We start from the raw sequence: 12121 nt of genomic DNA on the forward strand, positions 1-12121 counted from the left end.
AACAATTTCAAATGATGATGTTTTTAGGAAAGAGAAAAAGAAAAGGCTTATACATGGCAAGAAATTTATTGCAGGTTTAAAAACATTAAATTTATGCATTTTATTAAAACTTTTACTCCTAAAATTATGAAGCACTCTAAACTTTAACTCAAAAATAAACAAAATTGCTGAATTCGGAAATGGAAAATATCAAAAATAATTGTTTAGCAATATAGAACATCCTTGCAAATTACAGTTTAAAAAAAATGGTCGGATAAAACGGACCCTGCGCAGAAAAGGTAGATATTGTCGAAAAAATTGCTGTACTAGTATATATTTTTGTGAGTAAGCATTTGAGAATATTTTTAATCCGAAATGGAACCAAATGGTCTGAATCAGGTTGCGGAAAAGTGCGCTTTTCGTAATTTCGTATTTTACAGGGCTGTTTTTACAGTAGATCAACTTTAGCAGCTTTGTAACCGGTTGGTTACAAATCGTTTGATTTTTGTTTTAATTTTGTAGTTTTGTTTGTTTAGCTCTAGAAAATTCATGTTCCTTGTCTAGTCTCATAACAAGATAGCACCACAGTAGGCTACATTTTTCTGCTGGCTGCTGTCAACCAACAGAGAAGGAAAGGAGGATCAAATGGAAAATGGAATGAAAATGTCGAAAAGGAAGCATGCTTCCATATTTCGAGCTCTCTTCTAAATCAGGCGTCCGTGAGTTAAGTCGGTTCCCTTACAGTGTTCGTGAACATCCAAGGATTTCACCCGAGAGATAAGTGTTCTACTGCTACATGGATCGGCCCGCAAACCCTTAGTGGTCTCGCGGCTAAACGTAAAAGACCAGCATCATCGTCCTCGGGTCCTGCGGAACTCTAAATTCTAAGGAGGACTTCCCTTCTCGGCCTGTCCGGATACAAGGCACTCTCGTGGGCAGGCCGATCAAACGTCAAAGAAGGAAGACGCCTACAACGGCCGAGTCCAGCAACGCCCGCTGGCGCCGACGGTTTCGGCACCCCGTCGATACGCCATTAAATCGACGGCCCTCCTGAATCCGGAACGGAGTTTCCGGGACAACGACGTCGTGACACAACAGCAACTGCAGCACAACCACGGTTAGTGAGCCAAATACACGCCACACAAGACACAGAACATTGTTTTATACACACAGACAACACGCCACAAGAAAACTTTAATAAAAAAAAAACATTGAAACATGAAAATTCCAGATTTGTGTCTTTTATCCGTAAAGTCCTTGGTTACCCAGTAGCTAGCCGGCCCTGAGGTTCGGTACTCTTAAAGTACCTTGCCTTGGCTGGTCTAGCCGCTGCTCAAATATCTGTAACAGCTTTTATGGCCTGTTTCAGATCGTGAGTACTTTATGACAATCAATTGCTCTTGCCAAGGTCTCCTGAAAGCATATGGAGTATCAAACCGATGTGTCCGTTTTACCCACCCTGAAAGACGTTTGTTACTTTGTTTTTTTTTTCAAGACGTTTGTTGCTCAAGCTCGTCGACCAAAATTTGATGGTTTTCCTTCAGATTGTCAATGAGTAGCCTGAAAAAGATTCCAACGTTGAAAATGCTAGAAATTTCCGAAAATGTTGCGAGTTAGGGGAGAGGCGGGCTATATGCGCATATTAAGGAAAGTACTCATTTTCTCCCATATTCCAAAAGAAAGGAGCCTGAAAACTATATACACATGAGCGGACATCTGTTTTATATACGTTAGAGCAATTTTTCTGTTAAAATCTCATACAGGTTTTGTGAAAATAATTTTATAATAAAAGAAGTCAAAATAGCCGATTTCCGAAACTGGCGGGCTAAATGCGCATATTTATGTTTTTAGCTATATTTCATTAACACTTGAAATATTGTGATATTATTTAATTGAAAATGGTAGAAACGGATGTTAGGCATACGTCAATGTCGAAATTTTGGTGAAATTTTTTACATCACTAGTTCTTTAGCATGAATCATAGTTAAGTATGCCATATGGCCATTTTTCATGGTAATTTTTTGTTCATATCGTATTTTTATCGGATCAGTATGAAGTTCTTCGTTTTTCGCTGTAAGATCGTGATTTGAGCGTTGATTTAATGTTTAAATGATAAAAAGTAAAAAATTTATAAGACTAATCTATATTTCATGATATAGGCATTTAACCTGCCTTGATATGGGCATTCAGAATCTGTCTCTTATTCAAATATCTTATCATTTACAACTTTGCCAAAAGCATCAATTTGTTGAATTTCCGATTTCCATATGAATAAGAAAGAAAAACCATTAAAACTTTTATTCACAGAATCTGTACGCACGATAATTAAAGTTCAATATATTCTAACAAAACTGACAAAAATCATGTTTGAATTTTTAATTTTTTTCGACATTATATAACAATTTAATTTTATCATGCCATGTGTTAAAAGCGTATTACCATAAAACTGCACTGATTAGATATGATGAATATCCAGCCATATCGTCAATCGGCTGTATGCGCATATTTCCCAACATGCGCATTTAGGAACACTTCCCCCTATACACTTTTCTAGGTAGTGAAAATCACATCGAATGATTAAACTATTTGTGCATCAAAGCAATCGGAATTTGAATTTTAAATTTGAGCAACTGTCTTTTTTGGTGGACTTTTTTCAAACTGGTGTACTGCAGGTTCAACGATCTAGAATGTTTTATTGTTGTTTCATAAAGCTATGATCATTTAGTATCCGGGCACTTTATTTCGGTGATAGCAACGTTAGTAGCACTCGGATGTGCAAATCTTAAGCAGCGTTATGTTGGTTATTAAAAGGACTATCTTGCCTATTTTTTCAGATGAAAAGCTAAGCAAGCCTTTGTGAAGTGCGGTCGTGTTTTTTTTTGCACATGTCAATTTTCTTTCGGTTAAGAAAAATTGAACCGAAATTTTTTTTTAAATGTGAAAATTTGTAAAAATAAAGTGTTATTCAATGTGCGTGGATTGGCCTTAGTTTTTCGAAAGGTGGTCAGTTGGTTCCACATCTTAGAAAGGTCCCCATGAACTCAGCTGGATACATCACAAAATTGGTGAGCTCGTTCCATTGTTTTTGTATTTATTTGTTTATTTTTGTATTTATTTATAATGCATAACATTATTTTTCATCAATCCTATTTGCCAAGTAGGATTTCCCGTAAACATAAAAAACCCTCCCCTCTCCTGTCTGAAAACAGCATCCACTGTATGTAGTTTGTTTATTTTGTCCACTGAAAAGTTTATTTTGCTGTTTCAGACCATCCCCTCTATGATTACATTGACTTGCCACGGTGTGCATTGTGGTATCACACGAATACTCAATATCAGCACTTGAAACGAGTATTGAACCCAGATACATGTTTTTGCATCTCGTGTCGGGATTGATCATTAGTTGTACCTCGTGTATCAGCCAATGCAAGATGTGTGTAGTCACCCTATGCTATGCTATGCTATCTTGCCTATTTTTTCAGATTTTTAAATTTACGTATGTTTGAGATATTTACGATGCAAAAGGACATGATAAAAATAATTTTGCACAATCGCCCCGGAAATTCATCATTGTTGACTTAAAAACTCATGAACTGTTGATTTAAAGTAAAAGGAGCCTCTCTAGGATAGTCACGAAGTTTAAACCAAGCATTGGAGTGGAACCCTTGATCTCAACTATGATAAAAAGAGTATGGTTATTGGGAGTAACTAAATGCAGATCCCGGCAGGCAAAAAGTGTTGCCTTACTAGTAGACATCAAATAAATAACTTATAGTGAGCAGTTCCATAGATAACATTCTCTCTCATGAAAAGAACCAGATTCCAATTGGGGTTTCCAGGGGTATAAAATATCATGATTTTGCAAAGGTTTTGCTTAAAAATAATAGATCAGAACATGACTGAAAAAAGTGTGCAAAAATTAAAAAAAAAAGAAATTTTTTGATAACGTTATTTTTTTTAATTAAGAGTTTTTTTATATGTTTACAATAAATATCAAATTAACACCTTCATTTCCTCCATAGAAAGTTTTTCGTTCAAATGAATTGTTTTTAAAATACATACGCTTGTAACTGCCCGGATTATAAATGATCATAGCTTTAATAAATAGTTCTCTAAGTAGTTTTTTATATGAAATTTGAGTTGACGTTTGAAACTGACATTGTTTATTATGAATTTTAAGTGTGCTGGTAGACAATTATAATTCATTTTACTGAAGTATTCAGGGGATCTTTTCATCTTCTCTGTGTTTGGTCTCCTCTCGATCTTGTGAGAAATTTATGACTCTGTTGCTGGACATGTCATGTTGGTTGTGGTGACAAATACTGACAAATGAGACTGGAATCTCATTTTTTTTCGTTGATTAACTGTTAAAGAAGACTTAATATAGAGAACATAAAAGTGAGAAAAAAATGGATTTGCTCCTAAATCGTGTTTATAACTGTTCATTTTAAATTGTGCTTAGGCATAATTGGACACCCTACATTTTAGTTTTTGAAATTTTGAGGGTTGGGTGAAAAATTGTGTTGAAAAGATTTTATTTCACTTGTTTGGATTAAGCGATGAGCAAATTACTGTCAACATAAATTCGATTATTTATTTCTCAACGATTCTTCTGTTGAATTCAAGCTCGTTTTCTGCAGGAACGCGAGCTCGATTTCGTTTATTTTTATATTTAACGAACAGATAGTGGTGCAACAATGCTTGCCCGGCTTCTGCCTTCAGGACAAAAAAAAAATCTGCTGCCTCTGATAGCTAATTAAAAAGCAAAAAAAGAAAGCCCCGCAGTTTGCATATCAAATGAGCGAACCTAGTCCTTTGTTAAGTTTTGCAAAAAAAAAATTGTCCAAATGAATTTAAATGTTCTGCCAGAATTGGATGAAAAATAATGTGGATAAATGAATGTGCTGCTGGAAAAATAATCGCATCCGGAATTAGCATGCATCGTTTATCAATGTTCCAGCTGGATGCTAATGAGTGCTTAAACCTTCCGGGTTTTAGCCTGACGTATTGCAATAAATTATACGATACATGATTTTCGGTTGTTGAATGTGTAAACAACAGTTCTAGTTCATGCTGAAAAAAGGAATTTATTTCTATAAGTTCCGATTCACAGTTATTTCCAGTGTCAATTTTTCTGCCTAAGAATGCTTCTGCGCAACTCTTCTAATTGATGAATTTCACGCGCCAAAATCTTTCCCGAAGAAAAAGAAAATCAAAACCATTCAAATGGGAAAATGAACAAAAAACTTCATCCACTGATAAGAACCAAACGCTTCCGGCATGAAAGGATTTTCGAACAACAATTTCTTCGTTGACGGGTTAGGAAGAATGATAGCCAGCAGCTTGCGGAGCTTATCATCAACAGAAGTTGATTGCTCAGAAGAAATTCAACCTTCAGAAGCTGAGAAATGATAAATTTTTGTATTTATTATTGCCTTCGTACGTTTTATTCCATACATGCGTTAAGTCATATTTACTATCAAAAACCTGACCTTATTCATAAAACAGATTGAGCTTGAGTAAGGCGAGTCATAAATTAAGCACGCTGATATAGTAGCAAGAGAGTCATTAATCGTACTCGCGCAGTCAGTGCGCGTTGCCCAAAATCGAAAAAGAAATGCACTAAACGGTACCTGACAATTAAATGGCTCTTATCAACCACCAGAACAAGGAAAAAAACCTGCTCCACGAGAAGCTGCATTGGAGCATAAAATCTCCCATCCCTGATAGATTTTGCGAAATTCTTCCACCAGACGTTCATTGGCTATTAAACTGTGATTAGGAGCAGAAGTGCAAGTGAATTTTTGCAAGAAGTTTTAAGTTTTTAAGGATTTTAACAACCAAAGTTCAATAAATGATTCGACCGGTTATAATTTTTACAGTGTTAATCGCGTTGTCTCTTTGTGATATAATACCTTTGGGGTTTCCAATTCTTACTGATTCCAGTAAGTGATGTGATATTAAAGTGAAAGCAAGATATTAAAGATCATTTGGATTTCAGAAAATGTATGGCACAAGCTTTCGTCCATTCAAGAGATAAAAGTGTATCCCGGTTTAGAATGTGATCGGCAGTGTATGGTAGGTGAACTACCAAGAGTCTGCTACTTCCGATGGGTCATGGAAAACTATGCCGCTATGGGACCGTAAGTAATAAAGATTCAATAATGAATTAAAATAATCATAACATTATTTCCTGTTACAATAAACAAATAGTAACAACAAAAATCCTTTTATGAAAAACCGTTCAAGTTTTAAGTGTCCCAGATAACTTTGAGTTACATTGACAAAAAAAAATTAACAATCAACGTTGATCGATATTTTCACCAAAAACATTTCAATAATACAAGTGAGTCCTGATGTATAAACAAAGTTAAATTTTCAAAACTTGTAAAAAGTTTAAAAAAAGGTAGAATAGTAATCTACGGAGTTTTAAATATTAAACTAATCAACAACGATCCCTCGAATTTTGATTCCAAAGAGGCAATTTTTTTACTAGCTGACCCAGTGTGTTTTGCTACACCGTCGAAAAATCATATAAATATTTGAAAACTACACAATTTTAATCGGTTTTTTTATAATTTAACATAACATTTCAACATGATTCAGAAGCAACCCCTTAAAAGCTGCAAATTCAGTCTCGTATTACAAAGATGTAATCTCTAATAAATAAATCATTAAATGTAAAGCTCTTATTTTTTTAAGCTTGATTTGAATTTTTATTTCTCAAATTATGAATTGTTAAAAATCTGAAATTTTAAATTTTTTTTAATTTCTCTAGTCATGCCAAAAGTTTTGTTTGATTAGTATGAAATTCCCCTTTCTCCAGAAGAGGGCTCGAATCGAATTGAACGCAAATACTCTTCGAACCATACTCTCTGGCCATGTAATTATATGGTTCTCTTTGCTTGATAAGTTTTGGAATAATGCCATCAAATAATAACTAAAACAGGATCAGTCATCCTTGCCATCAGCTCTCTGAAAGAAGGAAGAGGTCTCAAATAGTCATAAAAGCAAATTTTTGAACAAATTATTTCCTCCTGCTTTCTCAATTCAAATTATTACAGAAACCCATTTTGCACCGATATATGCTGAATAATGTATTGAAGCCTCCATACCTCCTTAATATTTTTCCGCTGGAAGGAGGGATGGACTTTAAAATCATTATAGTAAGATTCCTCCCATGCTAAACTTGGTTCCATTTTTTTTTTTTTTTTTTATTCTAAATTAAGTTTTATTAGGCATTTTACTTTACAAAAGTATTCATGTGCCGGGGGGCTTATTTAATTTAATTTTTACACTATTAGGGAGAGGAGGTTGGAAAGGATTAGGATTAGGAGGAGGGGTTGGAAGAGAAGAGTTTGTTTTGCCGTATTGCTTCACGGCAGAGGAAGATGATTTGTTGGTCTCGTTGAGGGTATCATCGCTTTCGGTAGGCACACCATGTGCTTGGCGAGGGCAAGGCGATCGCTTGCGAGGAGGGCTTTCTACAGTAAGTGCTTTCGGTCCAGATTCTTCTGTTTGGTGAACACGTTTCATTTGTTGCTGTTCGGTTTGATTCTGCTGCTGGTGATTTGCGTTCTTTTGTGCTATTCCTGATCGTGTAATAGATGCGTAGCTGGTCGAGCTAGAGTTGGTGCAAATTGTGCGACGGGCTTCTGCTATGGTTACATTTTTTTCCACGCTCATCCTCAAAACGGCTTCTTCTTCTATCCATTTCCTACAGCTTTTTTCTGTGGGTGAGTGATCCGATGATTGGCATGTTTGGCAGTATTTAGTACCAGGGCATCCAGTTGAGTCATGTTTTGTGCTACAACATATGCTGCATGCTTTTTCGAATGTGCATCGTTTTTTGGTGTGATTGTAACGATAACAAAGTTTACAAAGCAATGGTTGTGGTATATAAACGCGGGTGCGCACTCGAAGCAATCCGAATTGCACAAATTCCGGTATAATAGTTGAATTTATCGTTAGCACCAAAGTTGGTGTACCGACAATACCATCTCGTGTTTTTTTCGTAATGCGGCGAACGTGTGTGATTTTTTGATTCGATAATTCGGAAAGTAGCTCTTCATCTGTCATACCATTAACTTCGTCACATCGCACAACAAATTTTCTACTATTTAATGTAGGATGTCTTCCAAATTCGATGGGAGTACCATCTTCTAGCTTTTTTAGCAGCAGTAAATGCCTACCTTGGTCTTTATTCCTGATCTTCAAGACATACCATTTCTTGTTGCGGTCGTAGAATGCTCCTTCGATTTTTCCAACTTGTTTTTCGATAGATCTTCCAATCAAAAACGGGTTATTTGGTAGATTGTGTCCATCTGCAGCGCGCAAAAATATGTAGTACAGCTTCCCATGCATGTTGGTTGGGTCTAGCCATTCCGGAAGAGTACGTTCCGGCTTATCACCGGGTGACGGACTCATTGTATAACACTCCACCGAACTTTAATACGCATTTGAGAAATAGTTTTAGCCTTTATTTTCAGCAAGCACCGAGATCGAAAACTCGACTGGTCTTGCTGGAGGCTGAGAAAGAACTCTGGTTCCATTTGGTAATTCAAAACTCGAAAATCGAAAAAAATGTGGCTTCTGTAGGTTTTTCTGTTTAAATATTAGGCCGTAGTGCCAATTGTTAAGTACCCCTTACTGATTTGCATCTTTCACAGATCGTCAGCCCTATTTAGTACTACACGGAAAAAATACATAAGTTATTCAAATATAATGTCATGATAAATGGACTATGTCAGTGGTCGGCAACCTTTTGAGTCAGAAGGCCAAAAATTTCAAATTTTCAAAATTTCAGAGCTTTAAAGAGCCACACTAAAGATTCATTGTTTTTATTATCTAAATTTTAAAAAAAAACAGAATATATGAATGATAAATGAACAATGAACTTTTATGAAAATAACTTTGAACATTAGTGTTTTTTCTAGCTCTTGGATATTTTTTTAAAAACTGTTTCTGATTACCTTTAAGTACATGAATACTCTTCTGAATCGTCAACTCTCCTTTAGTTTGATTTTAAATCAATTTTAATGCGTTAGGTTGAATGAATACTTTGCATGATGTTAAAGTAAAAGAGTTAAACATTTCAACATAGCAGAATATTTTTAATTTCTTCGGCAATGAAAAGCTTTTAAAATATCAATGTAAAAGGAAATAAAATATCTTAAAATTATATATCTTAAAATTATTCAGCTTTTTGTTGACATTTTCCCAGATTTAGCTAATCCTACTCAAAATCCAGAAGTATGAGTTTAAATTCAACTAAAATTGATGTAGCTGAAAATTTTAATGTTCAAAAAATATGCTTCTGATAACTATTTACATTTGTCATTACATATTAAGAATTTTCGAAATTCTTGTCTTCAGAATTTTAAGCATCTGGAAAATTCAAAAATTATTTAATTCCACATGAATGAGGAATGAAATTCAATACATTATACATAGATTATTCATCAATGCTTGCTTAAGCTTATATTACTGTGAAAAATATGTGATTTAACCAGTATAAATCTGTTAAAATGTTATTTTGAAGGCTTCATTGAAAATTTGGACAAAAAATAAAGCAACAGTACATTTGAATTGATAGAATCAGTTCAAGGATACTTTCAAAGTTTCGAATAAAATAAATCAACGGTATTGAAAAATGAAAAAAAACTAGGTCCGTTGGGTAAACTTCGCTCAAAATTTCGGTTTTAAGTAAATCTTGGCTGCAGGCATAACACTTGAATTTTTAAATGTGTTCAAAGACTTTACTTTACAAAGGTTTACTTTTTTATTAATTCATAAAGTTTAACTGTATAAAAAAATACGTCGGAGTGTAAAGGTTATTGATTAGTGTTAGCCTGTGATAAAGTTTTCAAATAGATTTTCAGAATTGAAATTTTCATTTATTCTGTTTCGAGTTCCTAAAGCTGTCAAACTTTAATTTTTAATTCTCAATTCATTGTTTTGGAGTTTTGTGTTTAAATTTCATGTAACTAATCACTTTTCAGTAAGTAAGCTTGTCAGATTTTTTCTATATATCAAGACAAGGCCAATCTGGGCATATGGTTTCTTGATTTTAAACTCAAAATCAGGTAATTTCCGGGCAAATCCAGCCAAAATATAGGTATTTTCCATATAAAACCAAGAGAAAAGCTGAAAAATAAACACACGAAAAACAATTTTTACCAATGCACATCAGCGGCATTCAAACCTATCTAACAAATCCAAAAAAAAAATTAATTGCGCAATTATTTCGATAAAACAAGTCGAAAATTTGGAATTTCGTAAAAATTGTGAATAACCCTGGAGAAAACCGGACCTTTTCCTTCAGCAATCGGACCGGACCGGGCATTTTCCAGTTTTTACTATAAAATTCGAGCAAGTCCGATTGAAACAGGGAAAATCTGAAATGCTTATGATATATATATTCTGATACCATAAAATTATCGTTTTCAATTCAGATAAATAGGATTGGATTGAGGTAGTTTTTCTAAAAAATGTATGTTGTTGTGCGTCAAAGTTTCAAATAGTTTTCGAACTGGTTGATAAATTCAAATACGATTTCGGAAGTATTAACTAAACATTTTCCATACAGGACAAAAGAGTGCTTGCGAGTGCTTAAAACATGACATTTGATGAGGGTTACTTTGTTTATAAACAAAACAGAGGCTATCTATAAAAAAAACTATTTGAAAAAAAAATTGGTTTTTCTGTTAACTACAGCTCAACTTTTGTGTTCGTTGATTCCAAAGTATACCCGCGTGTTGAAAACTAATAATTTGATTTTAGTTTTTGTTGTTTGAAAACAGCAGTTATTTTCCCTTGTTCCTACATTAAGATTTTTTCATGACCTCAAAAATCCGTGTGATAGGTCATAAGACTCATTCATCGATATAGCACAAATTTATAAATATTTTATTCTAAAATTGCGCAGTGAGCTAAAGAGTCGCAGATTTCTATCCAAAGAGCCGCAGGTTGCCGACCTATGGACTATGTCCATGATTTAGTATTTTCAACCATGATTTAGTTATTTCTACCAAAAATCTGGGCTATAATACTACAACACAGTATTTTTACTATGCGAACTTTGACAGCTCATAGTAATTTCCTCGTGTCCAAATTACCATGAGCATGATATTTTGATGTTGCACGATTTGTGTTGTTAAAATTGCTTACATGTGTTGTCGAAAATACTATGATAAGGATAAACTTCGTCATTGTTTCTCTAAAACTAGCATCCACATAGTTTTTATCGACATTTAAGCATAAATTCACGGTACTTTGATGAAAAAGGACAATTTCAGCACGAGTTGCCCACCCGTGGGAACCTTCTTCAATGGTTTGAGCGTGCAGATTTCGAGCACAGTTGTTTTTTGCGTGAGTGAAATTGTTTTTTTTTCTTATTGACCTATTGCTTAAAAGCAAACACAACAGTTCCTTCGTTTTTTTATTTGTTCCAGAAAAAGCCGTTTTCTGCGATGCAACCTCCTTCACAGACCGCTTTCCGCGACCTCCCTGTATATGGGATGATAATCATTACCCACTTTCCAGATCGTTGGCCTCAAGAAGATTATCAAATCATCCCAAATCGATATGGGAAAACAAATGGGGTTCATCGATTAAAACTTAAGTTGAACTCCAGTCCCCCCACTATCATGGGTCACACACAATCATTAGTCACCGAGCATTTGAACAGCTTATTGCTGCTGAACTGAATGAAATTATTTCAGATTATATTTTTTTAATTTATCGATAGTGTCATCAAAATGCATTAAAAATATTATGTGTGCGCTTGATAACAGAAAATTGCTGTTTGAATAGTTTTTGTCATACGTTAACTATTACCTGTTGAACTATCGCACAAATTTCCAATGTTATAAGGTTGACATCTTGAACCGTTAAGCCCCTCATGCGGGTATTTCATAAATTCCAATAAAATAAATAGGTCCGATATAAGCACAAAGGACGAAGTAACATTTTACAAACAAAACAGAGTGAATAAAATGCGAAATTTGAATAATATTTGCAAAATAACATTTGTGGTAATCTTCATTTTTTTTTTAATCGCTCCGCTCAGACGCGGAGTTCACGAAACGCGACTGTCGTCACTAAAGTTAGTTTACAGACTGACGTAACAGCTTCGTTCTCT

The 12121-nt window shown here is 34.5% G+C and overlaps 1 protein-coding gene across 2 annotated transcripts in view; it reads left to right on the forward strand.

Moving 5' to 3' along the window:
• The first annotated feature begins 5575 nt into the window (after positions 1–5575).
• LOC129746164 (uncharacterized) overlaps positions 5576–12121 on the forward strand; it is a 48492-nt gene continuing 41946 nt past the window's right edge. For both annotated transcript variants that reach the window (XM_055739682.1, XM_055739683.1), the window contains exons 1-2: positions 5576–5924; positions 5981–6122. In XM_055739682.1, the coding sequence (XP_055595657.1) occupies positions 5834–5924; positions 5981–6122 (233 nt within the window). In that variant the 5' untranslated portion in view covers positions 5576–5833. The remainder of the gene's footprint in view (positions 5925–5980; positions 6123–12121) is intronic.

The sequence above is a fragment of the Uranotaenia lowii genome, chromosome 2 (assembly GCF_029784155.1).
Source record: "Uranotaenia lowii strain MFRU-FL chromosome 2, ASM2978415v1, whole genome shotgun sequence".
Lineage (NCBI taxonomy): Eukaryota > Metazoa > Arthropoda > Insecta > Diptera > Culicidae > Uranotaenia > Uranotaenia lowii.